This window comes from Dromaius novaehollandiae, chromosome 28 (genome assembly GCF_036370855.1).
Source record: "Dromaius novaehollandiae isolate bDroNov1 chromosome 28, bDroNov1.hap1, whole genome shotgun sequence".
Lineage (NCBI taxonomy): Eukaryota > Metazoa > Chordata > Aves > Casuariiformes > Dromaiidae > Dromaius > Dromaius novaehollandiae.
The window spans coordinates 2,546,941-2,566,428 of NC_088125.1; the positions used below are offsets into that span (position 1 = coordinate 2,546,941).

The 19,488-nt window shown below is 49.9% G+C and overlaps 1 protein-coding gene across 1 annotated transcript; it reads right to left on the bottom strand.

Annotated features, from left to right (window-relative positions):
- Positions 1–144: 144 nt before the first annotated feature.
- On the bottom strand, positions 145–13,640 carry LOC112991000 (twist-related protein 2-like). The gene is made up of 2 exons (XM_026113156.2): positions 12,928–13,640; positions 145–1,349 (listed from the first exon to the last, which is right to left on the bottom strand). The coding sequence occupies exon 1, from the start codon at positions 13,417–13,419 to the stop codon at positions 12,934–12,936; it is 486 nt and encodes a 161-aa protein (XP_025968941.1). The 5' UTR covers positions 13,420–13,640; the 3' UTR covers positions 145–1,349; positions 12,928–12,933.
- Between the last annotated feature and the right edge of the window lie 5,848 nt (positions 13,641–19,488).

The following is a 19,488-nucleotide window of genomic DNA, read 5'->3' on the forward strand; positions in this document are numbered from 1 at the left end:
TTCCCATGGGGTGCAAGTTAGCAGAAGGCATCACTTATGGCTTGCGTCCTGCAGCTGCGGGTTTTGCCTGTAGCATTGACGGGACAGGGTTCAATAGCACCCAGTAAGACTACTCCATACAGACCAGTGCATGTCATGCAAGGGTATAAATCATGACTTTATTGCAATGCAGACAGCAGAGCCTTTATAGCAAGGTAAAAGCGGACATAAAACACTAGATGTACTGGGATCTGTGGTCAGTTATTGATCCAGACCTTCAATGCTGTGTTTCACATCTCCAGGAAGATCCAAAGCAACAAGGACTGGGTCAGTGAGAGAGATCTCACCTCTCCTCTCAGTCACCTGTGTTTTCATTTTTATCCACTGCATAAACTCTCTCTGAGCAGTAGCAAAGCAACAAGGATTTAGTCTGCTGGCCTTCTCTGTCCCCTGGGAATTGGAGCACAGCAGCTCGGCAGTGGAGTCTGTGTGACAGCAGAGGTGTCCCGTTCGTCTGCAGGGCAGACACTGAGGCCAGAAGTTTCTCCATTTTGGAGGCAGAGACCCCACTTTGGATGCTGTGGAGCACCTGTCCTATTGCCAGGGACATCTGCTTGGGCCCTGGTTCCTGGAGGAAGCACCTGGCAGGGGTAAAAATGCCCTTTTCAGCAGCACTTCCAGATGCGAACTCCGAAACAGCAGATGCACTGAGCTTTCAGCTCCAAATGAAGCAGAAGGGGAGACCTGTGGCCATTCAAGCCCTTCTGTACTCCCAAAAGGAGCTGTCCTACCCGGTCCTGGTGGAAGGGAGCTGCCCCATGAGTCTTGGCTGTGGGGCTCCCCTGGGGCAGTGGCACCTCCCAGAGTGGCTTCTCTGGCTCTGCCCAGACCGGCTGCAGGCGGTGGTGGTGTGCAGGGAGGACCAAGTCCGGTGAGTCCAGAGGCATTGGCTTCCCCTGCAGGCTGGCGCTTGGAAAGCAGAAGGCTAGTATCAAAATAGATATTCCACTGGCTATTTCTTACCTGCTAGTCAAAAATAAATTACTGTCAAGAGTTCTATACACAGTATCCAGACAAGCTTGTTACAAGCAAAAACCATCCGTGTCTGGTTTGGATCCTTGTGCCCCAACCCAAGGGTTTGGAAGGTGTCCATCAAAGGCCTGAGGAATTCAGAGTGGTTCCTGTGTGAAGGAGCCAGTGTCATCGTGGGGTGGGGAGGGGCCTCTCGCTCTCCTGCTCACCGGGGAAGCCCGCTGTTGTTCACAGGTGCTGGAGGAGAGCAGAAGGGCTGGGGCTGGTGCCTTGGCACTGGCAAGCTGCTGGTTGTTTCAGTTGAGGTGGAGGTGTATTGCTCACTCATCTGGGAGAACCTAAGGAGAGACACGCAGGGTCAGCACTCAGCCAGGCAGACACTGGCCACCAACCCACCTTCATGGCGGAGGACTGGGCCCACATTCAGCAGCCAGTCACTGCAGAGTGCTGCTAACACTTCTCTTGTGGGTCCAGCAGCTTTTCCTCATCTGCTGCATCCACAGAGCTACCAATCCAGCAGTATCAGCATCCCCATGGGTCCGTGCCACACAGGAGGCCAGGATGGAGCACATCTCTTCTCCTGGGACAAGTCAGCAGCAAGGAGCTGCTCCTTCCAAGTACCAGCATACAGCCAGCACTGCCGGCACATGTGTAGACTGATGCAGGGCTGGAGCCATCTCCCAGATCCCTCACATGAGCCCACATGGACCCAAGCTTTGTGTTTTTCCTAGGTGGAAAAGTGGGTGCCTCCATGACTCTCTGTGTTCTCTGCACCTCAAAGCTTTCCACAGGAGGATTTTTCAGGTGGGACCGTGTATTTATGAAAGGACTGGAAAAGGTGGGAAAGGCACCAACATGTCCTTAGGTCCTCTGCGAGTGAAGTCCCAGATGGTGGTGCCCTGCACAGCCCGTGCCATGCAGGCAGGACACACCTTGTGTCCTCCAGAAAGGACTGTCTGGAAGAGTGGTCACACACCACTCCATGCCACATCCACTGCAGCCCAAGACATGCCACTGCAATCCAGACCAAAGGGGGATCACCATGCCATCCTGCCCCTTTCCTTTTGGATGTCTACTGCAAAGCAGCAAACTCTCAAAAATAAGGCATGAAATGTGTGACTTGCGTCCTTTCATCATCCTCTGGGCTGAGCAATGATCTCGCAGCTATCTGGGACCTCTGGCTGGGAGCTAAAGGCAGAGTCTGGTCCCATCCAGAAGGCTGGTAGCCAGGAAAGCCTGAGAATCCCTTCCATCCCAGGGGGCTCACGGTTGCTGCTCAGGAGTAAGGAGAGGTTTGGAGAACAAGACTCAGAGAGCATATTTTCCTCAAAGCTGGGAAAATGTACAGCCTCATTTCAGCTGCTAAGTCACTGAGGTTTTGGCAGGCTGTGCTGAACGCAGTCTGCCCAGGCCTCCCAAAATTGCAGCAGGTCATACAAAATCAGGATACTGGCTTGGAAATAGGCAATGGGGATAGCTGCATTTGGCTGCTGGCTTCTGAGCCTTCATATTTCACATTCTCAGACTTTTCCATAGCCACAAGGGTTTGTATGGGACACACTGGAAAATACACAGCCACCTGATGCCAGGACCTGGAGCATTAGAAGGAGCAGCAAATACCATGAGCATTGCAACAGATCACAGCCTTTACCCCAGGTATGTGCTTCTGGGAGTACAGCAAGGATGCCAGTGCGTGGGGAGCAGAGGAAAAGCAGTCAAACCTCTCATTTCTCTTTCCTTCCCCTCAATAGAGAGGACTGGCACTATCCCATGACAAACTTACTAACCCTGCATATTCCCTGTGCACAGAGCCCAGAGAACAATGACCTGTCTTAAGAGTGGTGACACAGTAAGGGACAACACGGATCCATCAGGAGTCTCCAGACGATGCTGAACGCCAGCCTGGAGCCAAGGGAGCACAGCAGGGTTGTCTTGGGAGAGAATCAAGCATGTAAGAGCAGGCTGACAGGATGATTCAGACCTTGGGAAGGGGGAAATATCTCCTGCAAGTGCTGGAAGAAATTAGAAATGGCCCCAGCAGGTCCTAACAGAAGGGTCAGAGGATGGCTAAGGACCAAGAATTTTGTGGCAATATTTTCATTTTGTTGGCACAGGACCTCTCTGTGTCTTTTCTCCTTATGACCCCCAGATCCATCTCTCTCGTGCTCATATTCCTTCCCTGCTTTTCTTCCTGTTTCTCTAGTCCCTTCTTGTGCAATATCTGAGACCTTTAACTCTCCACAGATAAGCTTGGAGAGGAATAAATCAAGTTCTCTGTGAATGCATCCCTGGATACCAGCTGAGGTAATGCCCTGCCAGTCTGACAGCCTCTCCAGAGGCCAAGCCTGCTGTCATGCAGGAGCAAGATGGGGACCAGCAGGCTGTTGGGACACGGCTCTTCACCCGTGCTCTCTGCAGGCAGAGCTCTCTGGGCTGCCTCTCCAGGCTTGCAGAAGGGGACAGAGCCTTCCAGAGCCAAGCAGCAAAGAGCGAAAAACTCCCCTAGGACTCTGAGTCCCGTCCCCTGGCCATGTACACCCCATTGCCAAGTGGCAGGGATTTGTAGCGGTAGGTTGTCATGCAGCTAGAGCTCTGCTGGGCATCCTGCAAAGATCAGCTCCAACAGGTCCTGCAAAGCAACCTGCTGTCCACAGTCAGGGCAACCTCAGGCCACTGCATTTCACAGTCCTTGTAGTCAGCCAAGGCCCTTGGGAGGTGGCCAGCACTCAGGCAATGGAAGATCCCTCGGGGTGTCCACAGAGCTGTGATAAGAGCACTGGTCACCTCACTTCCCACAATATCTCCCCACCACTCTGCAGCCTCTTCTGCAAGGTCAGATCGTGCACCCATCCTGGTGTGGGAGTCTGGGGTCCCTATTCCAGCATTATAGCTTGTTCTTTGGGGACCATGGTCTGAAAAGCCTGTGACGTGTGCTGTGCATGTCCACAGTGCTGGGAGTGCACACAGGGACACCAACAGCTACTGTGGTAACCTTTACCTCCAGATAGTTCATCTACCCTACACACTGGCCATATGGCAGCAGGGTGGTGTGGGACATACAGTGGGAGACGGCGATGGCTGGATTGGGTTGCACCTTCTGCAAATTACCATGACCAATCCTGTGGGATACTGCAAATTCAAAATCTACCCCTTGCCACTTTCCAAAGCTCATCTGGTGCCCAAGAGCAATGATGCTAAGCACAAAAGACAACCAGAAAGGCTAGCGTCCAACTTGCATGGCACAGGGATATCCTGGGATACTGGAAATGCAGGCAAAACACAAGTGTCTCAGCCCAGTTCATCTAAAACTAGTAGTTTCCCTTTGCCTTCATGGCAGAAAAGTGTTTCTGGCCAGCAAGGCATCATGCCAGATGACCCAGTCACCAGGTGATTTTGAAGGCCACGGAAAAGCTGACAGAAGTCCAAAGAGGAAACCTACCTCTGCCTGAAATGGGCTGGGAGCACATCTGGCCTCTCACCAGGAAGGCTCTGGAGGCTTTGGAGGCCTACATTGTAGATAGGGACTCTGAATCCCGGCACCAGTGCCCTGTGGGATGAGCCAGGCTGTCTCTGAGCCTGCCCTCCTAACCCACAAAAGAGAGAGAAACCCGCCCCTCACCCATCAGCATTTTGGGGATCCCATCTTTAATAAAAAGGAGTGATTGCCCAGTGCCCAACAGAGAGGAATCAAAATGCCAAGCAGAGCCCGTGCTAATAACAGCCAGGCATGATTTGGAGAAAGTGTGATGCAGAGTGGGACGTTCATAGGTTGGTGTGAGTCTGCTTGCAGAGACAGACACAAAAAGATGCACCGCTTTGAAAGCCTATATTCAGCAGTCTGACAACTGCCCTTCACTCCCTCAGTTACATTAGCGCCCTCGTTTCTATTCAGGTATATATGTATAAAAGGAAATTAAAAGCAACCCCCTTCTTGTTAGCGCATCTCATTCATTCCTCCTCAGATCCCAGGTGCATTTCCATGACATTCAGCTATGAAATACGGGCTCGTTTCAAAGGCATTCCTCTGGGCTAAGTGAACACAGCTGAGATCCAGAAAGCCGGTCTCCTCGCGGGGATCATAAACCAGCAGACATTTTAATGCTCATGAGGGCAGGCGCTGTAATTTTATCTCTATTTTAATTTTAACTAATCCTGACTAGTGCTGAGAACCTGTCCTCCTGCTATGGAGAGGAGCCCCGTTCCCCTGGGCAGGTTCAGTGTTGAATTCTTCAGTCTTCAACAGAAAGGTAAAAGCTTTTGCTGAAGCACGCAGGCTAGGAAAGGCCTTTTCTGACAGTGAAATTAATGGCAGCCCCAGCCCCTCCCTTCAATACGTCCTTGTGCCAGATGCTCCCATGGCAAGGCACACGGCGAGGAGCCAGCAGGATGGCTGGGCAATATCTGGCTCTACCTGCTGTGGCAGGGCAGCTCCAGGACATGAATGTGATACCACCTCTTACTGCATGCAGCAATTGGGATGTCCCCCACTTCCCGCTGCCCTGGCACAACCACCACCTCAGGGCAGCATGGTGTGAGCTGGTGTGTGGTCTGGCTGAGCATCCACAGCTCTGTCTGGTCCTGGCTCTGCTCAGTGGAGAAGCACTTCTGTAACCGCAGCTCCCAGCACAGCCCCTTGCCTCCAGAGCAAGGAGACAGTCTGACACTTTCCTGCACCTCCTTCTGCTCAAGCACGTAAAAGAAATCATTCCCCAGGCTGGAAACACTCTGCGCCTTGCACTGTCCTTGCTGAACTCCTGACATAAGGACCGCCGGTCCCCACAAGGCAGCCCGTGGATCTCAGCTCTTCCCTCAGTCCTGTTGCACGCACGAGCACACACAGCTTCGCCTACCCACACGGCCAGCGCACATGCACAGCTCTAAGCAGAGAAAGCACCTACACACAACTGTCCTCCGCACCACCACAAACAGTTTTCGGCACATGCACACACGCGTCCAGCTACCCAGTCCCCACTCCCATCAGCACACATGCCAGTGGAAACGCTGAGGTTGTGAAGCCACAGGCACAGCTTGCTCCCATCGGCTGTTACGGCTGCTTTTACCTGTGGTCCAGACCAGGCACAGGCTGGTCAGCGGTAGCCTCTGAGGCAACCTTTGGAAATAAGAGCCCACCCACCGTGGGGGGAGCAAACTGTGTCCTGCTCAGAGGGCAAACTCTGTGTCCCATCCCGAGCCAAGTCTGAGCAGCCAGAAGGAAGGTGTGTGAGCAGGAACAAGCATCGTTACCCAGCTCAGGTGCTTGTTTGGGTTGCTCAGGAACTGCACGTCACCTGCACAAGGCAGCAACCACTTCTATCAGCTCTGACGAGGACTGCGTCCTCTCCTTCCACTGCCTGGCAGGAGACAAAGTTCAGACAAGATGCTTTAGACTGTCAGATGCTAAAGCTGGTTGAGAAAAAAACACGCTTCTGGATTACTCTGAGCCTTATCCACTCTGCCATGACATCCAGATGTGCTGAGGACCTTGGTGACCCCAGGGTAAGGTGTTGAAGAGCTCCTCCCCTCTCTGCCCCATGGTATGACAAGGGAAATACAGTCCCTGGTGTATCACCTGGTCTGCTTCTTGCCTGAGGCTCGATGGGCTGCTCATTCATGACTACAGAGCTGCTTTGAGATCTCCTGCACTACTTTTCACAGGCAAATACTGTCTTCTCTTGCACTCCTCACCCAGCTGGAAAAAGCAATGCTGTGACAAATGACTCAGCCTGTTGCTTCCTCCCTTGAGATTTTGCTCTCTTTGGACTGGGTCACTTGGATCCCTGCTCTGGGTTTATTTATAACCCTTTGAAGGAACAAGCAAGCATGCAAGGCCCAAATTAGGGGATGCGGCACCCCACCATGCACTGAAGCAAGGGGAAGGATTTGCTCAAGCTGTTGGTGACTTTTACGTGAGATCAGCCCTGCAATTTCAGGAGGATGTGACACATCTCTCATCTAGTGCAGCTTCTTTTCACCCAGGGCACCAAAGCCAGAGCCTTCAATGCAACAAGCCCCTCTTCTTCTATCCATCCAACAGAGCATGCAGCATCCCACAGAGGCAATGGCATATACTGCACCACCTCTGCACTTTTGGGGGCAAACATCACTCTTTGGAGGACACTTCTCATTTTAAACCACTTTATGCTTCATGCCAGAGCAAGGAGCAAATTCCAGCTCTGGAGCCATCACTGGGACGGGCAATGAGATGCTTCTTCCAGCCCAGGGGACTCTAGAGCAAAGCCAAAGAGCTGCATTTGGAGCAAATACCACACAAATCAGAAAGCAGGCACATGGCCCTGAAACACAGTTCTCATCACTCAAATGACAAGAGGCAGCTTCACTATCAACATCTTGTCCCAACCCTTGGTTTCACTTTTAGGCTTGATTACAGCCTGGCAGCCAATCGGGCCACGTCTGGAAGAGGAAATAAAAGAGGGCGAAGTCACAGGCCAGGCACTGTTGCACAGTCATCCACACTGTCACAGCCTCAGACAGCTCCCAGCCATAGTTTTCACCATATAATTGCTTGTTTTGGGGGTCAGTATGAGCCAGAGGCTGTTCCTACCAGGCCGCCTGCTACAGCCACCTTGTCTAGGAGACAAACAGGGTTTAACAGTGTGGACATGGGCTGACCTGTGCCAGCTGGACTTTGGGGCAGGGAGTGGTCCATGTGCATTTAATTTGCTATCCCAGACACAGCCTCGACACTTCAGGGCAATGCTTGGCCTGCAGTCGATTGAGAATCACTGCGTACTCAGAAATGAGAAAATACAGACCAGGGACGGTCCATGCAGGGTTGGTGCCCGGTCTGCCCAGCACAGCATGGCCAAGGAGTGGATGGCACAGGCCATAGGGCTGGAGCAAGTTCTCCTAATGCCAGTGATGTTTGCAGAATACAAAAATTACCCAATTATTCAGCCAGCCCAAAGAAATTCCTAAGAAAATCTAGGAAAATAAAACTCCACTTTCCCATAGTGACCAGAAAAGCAAATGCATTGCAGAGACTTTTCCCACTGTGCTGTCATACCCCACCAAGGGGTAGGGAGGACTGTAAGTGTCTGTGTGACATATGGCTTTTCTGATTTTCCTGCCCAGCTACAGGACAAAGCTGGAATTAAGAAGTATGGCTGTTTCTTAACATAGCATTTGGCCTGAATGGAAAAAAGTCACCCAGGCACGGATTTTCCAGGACTGGAGCAATTCATCTTCCTTTCTGGGAACTCAAAATCCCAACTGAAAGTGAAGTCCTTCCCTCTGGCCCAATGGCTGCTACAGCTGTACCTTGCTAATGAGCGGCACAGCATCTGAGCTTGCTCAAGGCCAGTCCTGGGTGATACCTGGGCCATGCAAGCCCATCTCACCGCCAGCTAGTGAATTTACCTACATCCTCTCCTCACTGTTTCTGAAGGATTGATCTGGTATGGCAAGACAGTCGAGCTGAACAGAGCTGTTTTCTGACTGGTATCTCAGAGATTTTTTCAAAACAAATGTTGTTTTAAATGCATTTCCTAAACAGACCTGAATATGGAGCTCCTTTTGTACCCTGATGCTGTGTAATGTGACGGTGTACAATGAGGCATGTTTATAAATAAGAGAAAATGAAACACCCACCTAATAAAGCAGACTCCAGCCAAGAGCAACAGTCCCCAAAGGGAAGATTTATCCAAGGTCTTTCAAGATAATCACATGAGGGCAACACGAGAAAGACAATAAATCCAGGGAGACAAATGAAGGGCAAAGAATATCACCTCCTTACAACTCCAGCAATCTTCCCCCCAGCAGTTTCAGATTCTAGCCTCATTTTCTCCTCCAGCAGGAAAAGAAACCATTTTAATGTGCTCAAGACTGTGCCGAAAACCGTGAGCTTGTTGGACTTCAAACATTATTTTTCTTGCCTGAGGGCTCAATCCCTCTTTCCCCGGATGATGTCTCCTGGTTAACAAGGGCATATCCACATCCAGCTATTCCAGCAGCCTTTGATATTTAATAGGCTAGGTTCCAGTGGAGACCAGTATGCCTGCACTCTCAGCAGTCATTAGCTGCTTTACATTATAAAATTACAGTCCCATTGCAAGTGCTGGGTTAATTCACTTATGGGAGAGAGACGTAGCCTTTCTAACTTCAGTGTTGCTTCCCATGTGGCAGTTCCCTCTTTTTGTTCTCTACTTAAATTCTCCTCCCATTATTTCCCTGCCCAGCTGGGAGTTGCTAATTGGTACCTGAGTACCGCTGCAGGCTGGCACAAAGCAGATTATTATCTATTCAGCCAAAGGATGCATTGCCTAAAGGCAAGCTCCAGAACCACTGGGGATGAATATTAACCAGCAGTAATAACCACATTGAAAGCACTGCACTTACAGGACATACAGGATTTTACAAGGAGGCTTTTCAGTTCGCAGTGAGGTCTTTAAGATCACTAAAGGTCTCTAATTTCTCTGTTTATCATGGGAACAAAATTCCTACCAGGCACAGACTAGCTAAAGTAAACAAGCCTACAAGTAAACGGCCAGATTCAGGACTGCGCATCAGTACACATGTGCAACCAACAGCACATATGCATCCACTGATAGCCCACAACCCGGCAGTGGAAAACAGTCACGGGTTTGGGGGAAATGGGGCAGGGGGAGTCTTCAGTCCAAAAACCGCAGCTGACATCCCTAAGATGAAAATGACTCTAGCTGTGCATTAACACTGGTTCACAACCCTTCAGCATGGACCTCACCAGGATAGTCTGCAAACCCACGATCCAGAAGTGGGGCAGAGCCTCTCACAGCAACCCCCTTGACATCAGCTGTTTCCCCTCTTTGTTCAGTGGTGATCTACAAAGGGCCTCTTGGGACCACGTATGTAGCATGTCACATGCCCACATGTAGCATGTACCCAAAACAGGGTAATGAGGCTGTAAAATGCAAATTCAGTAAGTGAGAGCATGGGGGCACCCTCGGTACCCGTTCTCTCCCTCTCAGCCTGCGGGAGCTGGTCCAATTCTGCATGCAGGGCAGCAAAAATGTGGTGCGGTGGATGAGGTTCAGAGGAGTAAGATGGGCTTGGTCTGCTCAGAGAGTTAATAGCCCTAACCATCTCCGGCAGGTTTTTGACTCCTATGAGACACAGGTAAATGCAAATAACAAGACGTTTTGGTTCTGGCTGTCTCAAAGGGGACACTGCCCCAGGCAGCACCTGGACTGATGTGTGAGCACTCTGCTGAGGGGTAGTGATCCCACTTTTAGCACAGGACGGCCTTTTTCATGCAGCCTGGGCAATTCCAGGATAGACTCAATTACCAGGATTTTTCTGCACAAAAAGGGAAAATTCAGGAGACAGTGGGGTTTTAAACAATCACATTTTAGCAACCAGATAATTGATATCTATATGGGGTTTTTGAAAAGTGGCAGATTATTTGGGAGGCCTGAGTTTTTGTAGCAAGTAGAAGACATCTTAGCAATATTTGCAGAAAAACAGGAGTTTAAATGTGTCACAGCCTTAAATGAAATCCCATTAGGCATTGTTCAACATCTTTACCTGCTGGTCTGCACCTACTTGTGTAAATCTGGCCCAAAATTCAAAGGCTATTAAGTGACAATGCCCAAAGATTTAGCAGTGCTCATGGAATGGCAGCAAATGCCGCATGAGCCAGACATCACTTGTGCCACTTTTCAGGAATTTGATGTGATTTCAGTGTTTCAGAAAGTCCGGTTTTCTCCCTTTCCCTATCCCTCCATCCTTTCGAAATGTGAAAACAGTGTGGAGAGCAGACTTTTTGCAATATGGCTTCCCTCAGAGATATCCTAAAGGCAAGGGCACTGGGAGCCCTCCTCTCTCTGTGCCCGCTGTGGGGTGAGTTACCAACAGCCTTAAATCAGGGTCCAAGCACAGGACACAATTCCCTGTTCCAGACGGGGTTCAGCATGGCTTTAATTAGAGATTTGCTGAGCACTTCTCACCAAACGGTTTAAACTGCCTTGTATTATAAATATACTGCTTGTCGCTGCAGAAAAACCATTGCTTGGCACGGGCGCACAGGCTGAACCAGGCTGCAGCACGGACGATGCATTACAGGGTTTGGCTGACTTAATAAAAAAGGGCTGTGGCGTCATTTCAAACACCTCATCTGGCCCACCCCTGCCGTTATGGCTGCAACTCTGAGCTAAATCACAGCTTTGAGGTACATCATTGCCGATTTCCCTGCACTGAATCTGGATTTCAGTAAGAACAGCCAAGAGGAGAAATAAGCACATAAGGAGGGTGGGCAAGACTGGCCCCAACTGTTGGCAGAAAATAAGAGGAAAAGTGTCTTCTGTGTTTCTGTGATATTCAAGGGCAGCCCTCATTGGTGGGTGCAAGAAAAATAACAGAGACCCTCCACCCTTTCTGCAGTTGGCATCCCCAGAGGATCAAACAGTCTCTAATCCCCAGTCTGTTGCAGGATTGGGGCTGACACAAGACAAGGATTAGTTACGCTGTGCCCAAGGAAAGCCAGCAGCCCTGATCTCATCTCAGGGGCAACGGGAACTGGGATGCTGGGCTGTCCCATGGGATCCAGGGGGGATGCAGTGGGGATTAACCTGATGGAGCCCAAGACGAGCTGTGGACCTGCCATGAGCTGGAAGAACGGCTGTCACTGAGGCTGGGAAGGGGAAGCGATGCCTGCAGAGAACAAGGGTATCCAGCATCTCAACAAGGCTATTAAACCTTCTGCCTCAGGGCTAAGAGCAGGAAGTGTGCTAATATGGTGACAGATTATCCACATCCACTGCTGTGAAGGGCACGGGGCTGGTGGGGGGGGGTTACACTTATCTTGCAGTAGTGTGGGCTCGCTGCAGGCCTCACAGGAGCTGGGCTGGGCTCCCATGAAGCGTTCCCAAAGGCCATACCTTGGTAATGTCCTCTGAAGCTTGCTGCTCCTCACCATGAGCTCCAGAAAACATTAGCACATAGCTGAAGAGGGAACGAGCTTTCGCTTTCCCCAGCTCCTGCTCTCGCCATCTTGTATTTTCTCCTCAGGGCACCCCTTTTTTCCCAGCCCCCAGGCACCGATATGTAAAACGCTGAAAATAGTAATATTCTTCTCTCCTCTCAGCAGCTTTTCCAGCGACTGCAAGGACGCTCAGATAATTGTTGCATGGGGCTGAGTACATTAAACAACCGGCTACAGTGAAATACGCAGGCAAAACTCACTGCCCCAGCAACCTCTCTGAATATTTTATTCCCTGCATTTACGGCAGTGTAGGATATCTACGGATCTGAAGGGATTACATCTCCTCTCTTATCCGCAGCACTTTAAGAGAGGAATGGGAGAAAGCATGGTGGGCTGGAGTCCCCAGGGAAAATCAAAGACTTCAGAGAATTGCTCCTGAGTTTCACCTGGGCTGTGAGGACAAGACTTTGCTCTTCGCGTGATGGGAGCAACAGCAGCACTCGGGCGATTGCTGCAGGACTGGGTCTGTTCTCACTTGTGCGGTTTTGACACCTCAGCAACTCTACCACATTCAGGAAGGTATATCCTGATTTACACACCTTCCTGAGTTACCATGGGAGGATAAATCAGATCTTTAAACCCTAGTTTTAAACCTTTCACTAGCCTGCCCCAGACCAGACCCTGCTAAATGAGATCAGTCGCTTTAGGGCTCTGCTGCTCGGCCCCCTGCAACTTCCTACCCACTGCAGCAGCAGTTTGGTAATGAAGGCTGTGGGCTAGCTTGGGAATCGGCTACCTCGTCTGAACACCGGCCTTGACAGCGTCTGGGGTTTGTTAAATCAAATCGTTTGCACGTGGAGCATGAGGAGGGGGTGGCTGCTGTGTATTTCCCCCGGAGAAACTACCAGGGCAGCTGGGGAGATCTGTGGAGGATGCAGGAGTGAGGGACGTGCACACGGTGCCTTTGGCGGAGGTGTCAGCAGGGAGGTGGCGATACATACCCTGGCTCAGTGGGATGCTGACATGGACCAAGCCCCTTCCATCCTCCAGACGGAGAAGGCGTAGCTGAGCCTCTCGTGGGCCAGGTAGTTGCAGCTGGTGATCTTGTGGTCCAGTTCATCGCTTTGCAGGACCTGGTACAAGAAGTCTATGTAGCGAGCAGCCAACTTGAGAGTTTGGATCTTGCTCAGCTTGTCGGAAGGCAGCGTCGGGATGATCTTCCGCAGCTCCGCAAAGGCGTCGTTGAGCGATTGGGTCCGCTGTCTCTCCCGCACATTGGCGATCACTCGCTGCGTGTGCACGTCCTCAAAGGACTGCGGGACTGGGCTGCGCTTGCTCCGCTTGCCCTGAGGAGACGGGGCACTGCAGTCCTCTGCTGGCTTTCCCACCTGGCCGCGCTTGCGGAGGCACTTCTTGTGCAGTCGCTCGCCTTCCTCCTCGCTGGTGACCAGGCTGCCTTCGGGGGAGTCTGGGCACATGCTTTCTTCTTTCATCTTCTCAGCAGCAGTCACCTACACCCCAGGAGCCTCTTCCACCTTTCAGGTGAAGGGCTCTTGGGTCTCACAAGATACAAAGGCCACAGCACATCTGCAAGGTGGCCTGAAGAGCAGACAGTGCCCGCTCAGTAAACGCAGCCTGGATCGTCCACGGTTCAGCCTTTCCAAACTTCTCAAGCCTTGCGGAGCCCTCCCAAGCTCCAAGGAGCTCGGTTGGTTTTTCCTTTGGGCTACGGAGAGGAGGGCGTTCGAATAACTTTGGGGAATGGCTTTTGCTGATAGGGTGAGGAGGGCCGGGGGCGGACCAGGCACAGACCAATGCAGCAGTGCAAGGTAATGCAAACATCAGTGGAGCTTATGGGTTCCAGATTTCCTCCCTCCCTCCTCCACCAACTTCCCCAAGCCCTCCGGCACAGATGCTCCTGCCTGCTGCCCGGATGTCAGGGGACATTGCCAATGCTAATGTGAGCACCAGCCATGGAGTTCAGGGAAGACTTTTTTATTATTTTTTTAAGCCCAGTTGACCCTGCAAAAGCCAGCCAGAAATATTCATTTGTCCAGTTTGGAACAGAAGCCTTTTATCTGTGACAGATTCAAGTAGAAACATGGAGCAATGGATGTTTCAGTGAGCAAGAGAGAGCATTCTCTGAATCCAAAGGAAGAAGAAGCAGTGATATGCATCCATGCTTAAGAAATGGCATGATTCAGAATGAATTTGAGTTTGTATCCATCAGTGCATCCATCTGGTCATCCATCCATCACTCGCTCTCTGTCCACATTTCTGGCAGTCAACATGCTGCTATAGCTCTTGTCATACAGATGTAGCTGACACTCAGCCACCATAATATTCCTCTGACATAAATATTAATATGGGACAGGACCCTGCGGTATCCTTCAAAACACGCCTTCAAGAGTTGAGCAAATGCCTTGAGGAGTGTCCCAGCAATAGCACAATCGCTGGTTTGCAAAAGCCTGCATGTACCACCCTGGTGCTGCAGGAGGGCTAGGTTATGTGGCTGACTGACTCCTCTGTGAGCACAGACCCCTTCTGATGAATACAGGGCTGTTCCCTTTCCTTTACATAGCAGAGTATTCACCCATGCGGAAGGTTTGTGCAGCTCCCTTTATTGTAAAGTCCCCAGACAACTGCAGACATCTGGCAGTTTCGCTGCAATTTTTTTAGGGATTGCAGTATTAGCACTACAAGGCCAAGGCTCAGATGCCAATAATATTCTGGTGCCACCCTGTACCAATGGCAGTGGGAGTTCATCACCTTAGAAAATCAGGGACTAGGTGACTAAGGAACCAAAACGAAATTCAGACTGAGGTTTAAGCAGAATTTAGATCATGAGTTTCAGGGAGGGATTCACAACTGCTGCAAATCAGCTCCACCAAACAGGAAAGACCCCTGGAGCCAGCCAGTGCCTGTGTTTGGGATCTTAGCTCCTCAAACACCTGGTCTGAGCATCCCAGACCCCAGGAACACCAGGGCATGCCAACACCCATTGATATCCTAATGTGAATGCTGCAGAGGGACCTAATGCCTCTTGCTGCAATGCCAAGGTCCTTCACACCTCAGAAATGCCTGTTGTGAGAGGCACAGCAGTGCCTATTTGGGCCAGGCACAGCAGCAGTGAATGTTTCTGTTCATATTCACAGAGGAAGGAGGAGAAGACAATGTGAAAATGCTAAGCCTAATGGTTAAGGCACACAGACAGGAAGAGAACGTGACTTCTGCAGTCACTGGTGGATCACAAACACAGAGAAGCCTGGTGGGGTCATGGACTGAGTTGAGACCACCATGGAGAGAGAAAAGCAAGATCTGTAGAGCCCATGAGGCAACAGCAAGGCAAAACGTGTGGGAATTTGTGACACGGAATTCAGTCCCATGTTTTTGCAGGGACTGGGTCATAAATCCCTTTCAGAAGGCACTAGGCACCCTCTTAGAAGTAGTTTGGCCTCTTCGCCCATTGCTGTTCTGCAGCTATTGGATATATGGAGGGTGTGATAGGTTCAGACTCTGCTCCTGGCTAGATCTCACAGCCGGTTCAGCCTCCTTCATTTTGAGATTACTGCCTTTAAACAAAAACCTCTTCATCTTCCCTGCTATGCCATCCAAGAGCAGACAGCTCTCTCACAGTCGGAGGTTCCCTCAACTAAATAAACCAAGTTCATGAAGCCTCCTTGCATCTGTTCCCAGCTGAATCCACCTTGTGCAGCATTGACCAGTATCGCTCCCAGATTTCCACAGAAAATCAAGTGGTATAAGCAGTCTTACTTTCTTACACCCCTCCTGAGATAGCCTGAAACCCAGTCTACCTTCTCCCTGCAGAAAGCCCAGGAGAAGGATAACTGCCTTCCTCTTGGCCAGGGTGGGAGGGTCAGGTTCAAATTACAAGGGCATAAGACATTCTGCACAGGACCCTGCTTATATGAGATAGAGAATAGCCATCTACTACAGTGGTGAGAAAACTTACCTGGGAGAGGGGAGACTGGTTTAGTCTGTGCTCATGAACATTTAACTGTTCCCAAGTCTGGGAACATTTTGCCTCTCTTAGTGCTGCTTAGTGAACATCATTTCTGCCCATTCAGAAAGGACCTGTTTGGAGAAGCTTTCACAAAAGGCTGTTTTCAGCCGTATGTCATCACTTTGGTAGAATCAGTGCATGAAACTGGAGTCTAAACCAGAGAGATTTCACAGATCTTCAATCAGCAGTGGACTGGATGCTTTGGCCACCCAGGGAGGTCAAAGCACCATCTCCCTGGCTCCACCACTCTCTCATCCTCCTCCAGCCTTCCCGTCATACACACTTGTTGCTCCTACGAAATCCATCCTTCTGAGACAGGAACTGTTGATTGCCAACAGATATCTTGCTCAGCACCAGCATGACCTTCCCAGCCATCCTGAAGCACACAATCTTCTTCCCTACCATGGCTTGCCCACCATCCTCCTTCCACACCCAGCCACCCACTGCTGCAGAGCTCCTATGCCTTTGGGAACACCCTATAACCTTCCTGAGTCCTACCTAAGCCCTCTCAGCCTCTACAAAGTGTTTCTTCTCCAGCATCTCCTGACCAAGTCCAAGCTGTCTGTACTCCTCACAGTCACCTGGCATTGCTCCCTGCTCTTGGTCCTCAGTAGCTCTCACTTTGAGTCTCTTTGGAGGGACATTGTAGTCCAGGCACAACTCTCCTTGGGGATATCAGGGTCCATCCCAAGCAGAACTTCAAAATCCTTGCGAAAGTATTGCTTTGTTCTGTCTTACAATGTCATGCAATGGCAGCAAAACACAGAGGGGTATTAAGGAAACAATATCATCCAAAACAGTGTCACTAATTCATGGTCGAAATATTATCAAAAAAACATGAATTGGTGAGTTGACATATGCCCATCTCTTTGACACATAGTTTTTACTGAGCTCTTTTTTGTAACATATAATAAGTTTTCCTACATAGTTTATTTTACTAACATAAATATATAGTGTATTATAGAGTTCCCATTCATTCATGCACCTGCACAGTGCTTCAGTGGGATTGTCTTGGCTACCTCCAAATTTGCAGTAACGGGGTTGTGGAAAATCCAGCTGAGCATGAATAAGAAGGTGGAGGAGAAAGTTCTTTAAAAGGGACTGGCCTTTTTTTGTTTGTTTGCTTTGTGACACATAACAAATATTCTCATTTTGTCAGTATTATCTTTATGTTGAATAACCTATACTGTTGTTTTGTAACATTCTCTTGAACCTCTGTGCACGAATGCACGCGCGTGCGCGCACGCACAAACTACAGGTTTTCTGCTGAAATTCTTGGGAACTAAAAGCCTTTATGGCAGTCTCTTCTTCCTGTCTTGACTTTTGGTGCCTTGTGGGCTCTGTTGCTGGCCTCTTTCTCTTCCTGAGACCTTCTCTAGATCTTCATGGTGCCTTATCTTAAAGATGCCCATATCCCCATTTCCACACTCAGCCAGTCCTGGCCTCATCTGTCTTTTAACACTGTCTTTTACTGTTCAGACTTCAGCCAAAACCAACATAGCCCAGCTGAACTCTTGCACTCTGCCCTCCTCCATCGCTCCCTTGGTTGCAGTGTAGACCAGCCTCTCTGCTACAAGACTCAAGGCCTGACCTCGAGAGCCCTAGGGGAGTCTTCTCCCCAGGCCGTTCCAAGCTTTGGTATTTTCTCTCAGTTCTAGCTCACCCTCCCACCTACAGCATCTCCTGGCCTGGCTCCCACGCTCCCACTGCTGGCCTCACTCCTGCATCGCCACCGCTCTCCGGCATTCGTGATACTGCAGAGACCAGCTACTTGCCTTCTGCTCACTGTCCCCAGCTCCTGGAAGGAGCAAGTCCTGCTCAGCCTTGGCACATTGTGTAGTAGGGTACAGTCAGTCATCCTGGGAAAAGGGCTGTCCTCCAGGCTGGACAGGGAAGGATGCAGGCAAACTCCACTGTGCATGGTTGGCAATGAAGCCTGCAAATGGAGGCAGTGCTTGCTCAGGAAGGGCGTAGCTTTTGCAACACAGTGGCATGAAGCTGTTCTATAAATGGCTGAGAAATTTAGAGGCATAACAACCTCTTGCCAGGCTTGTCCAGAGTGTACCCCCATGAAAAATCTCCTCCTCTCCTTCTCCAGTCTCATACAAGCAGAGTTAGTGTAGCTGCCCTCCAGGGCCACTTGGATTCAGTCCAATCCCAGTCCAACCAGTCTGTCACAAGCCCAGCCTGGAGCACTGATAGACTGGCACATTCTGTGACATACTCCAAGTTTCAAAGACCCTGCAGCAAGATGGCATGATCCTACCTGAACTTAGACACATTTGTTTAAAAGCTGCAGTCTGGGAGGTGGCTTTGCATTCAGCTGGCATTAAGGGTAGGAGAATGCACTCTCTTTTTCTTGCAGGTAGGTGGAAAAGCTGCATAAGGGCAAGTGATTTGTCCCAATTTTGTAAAGAAAACTACAGCCATTTCCAAAAGAAAACCTCAATTGCCTGCAAATCAGCTACAAGTTATTTCTCCAAAACATGCTCCATAGACCAGCCAAGAATCTGTACCTTCAGTGACCACATACACATCCCCTTGTCTACTGGTGCCTGCAGCAAACCCCTTTCAGGTATGCACTCCTCCTCTTGAAATTGCACCCACCCACACTCTGTTCACACAATGTTCTTTACCCTGCACGCATGCACCACACACATGCTTTTCTCTGTTTTAAGGGGGAGAAAAAGGTGTGTTTTCACATTTTTCCATAGGTTTCTCTTGAACGACCTTCGCACTGGATGTGAGCCCAAGCAGAACTTCAGCCTCAAAGAGACACCCCAGGCCCTGTCCCAGGGAGACCTGAGCTGTGGACAGAGAGATAAATTTGGATTTGAGAGGATTTTGGTTCAGCCTCATCTTTCCTGCACTCATGCCAGCTTTTTAGGGATGGCAGTAGCTGTGGATGACAGTTAGTAGAGAGCCAAAGTTTGAAAAGTGCATGATTTTTACTTAAAGAAAAAAAGGATGATCAGAAATGAACTGATATTGATACTCGATAGGATGAATTCTGATGACTTTGCTCCTTTCTCCCTATCGAAGTAAAAACTGCCAGCAGTGTTACTGCTCAAAATGTTACCCACACGCGAACGTTGGCAAGACAGTGACTAATATCAGATGTTCATAATGCAGAAATACAATAGATCACAGGGGCCTGGGAAAGCAAGAGAAAACAAAGGGCGAGAAAAAAATACCCCAGGGACGACAGAATTTAGGCAGAATCCAGGGTCCTCAGATCCTGCACTTGAAAAAACTGGCTCGGCTCTGCTGTGTTTTGGAGAGCTGCCAATTAACACCAGCTGAGGCACGGGCTTGTGCCTGGGTTTTATTTTTTTATTAATGTTTTTATTCTTTTCCTTTTTAAAAATAAGTTTAATCTAATTTCACTGCTAAATTATCATGTACGAGGGAAGTGAAGTTCAGTATTGTTGCCGATATCCTTGAGCAAAAGGATAAATACAACGAGCTTTGATCTGCGGGAAGGAGCATCTAAGCACACCAAACTGCTTGAAAAAAGTCTTTTTCACCCAGATTTGTA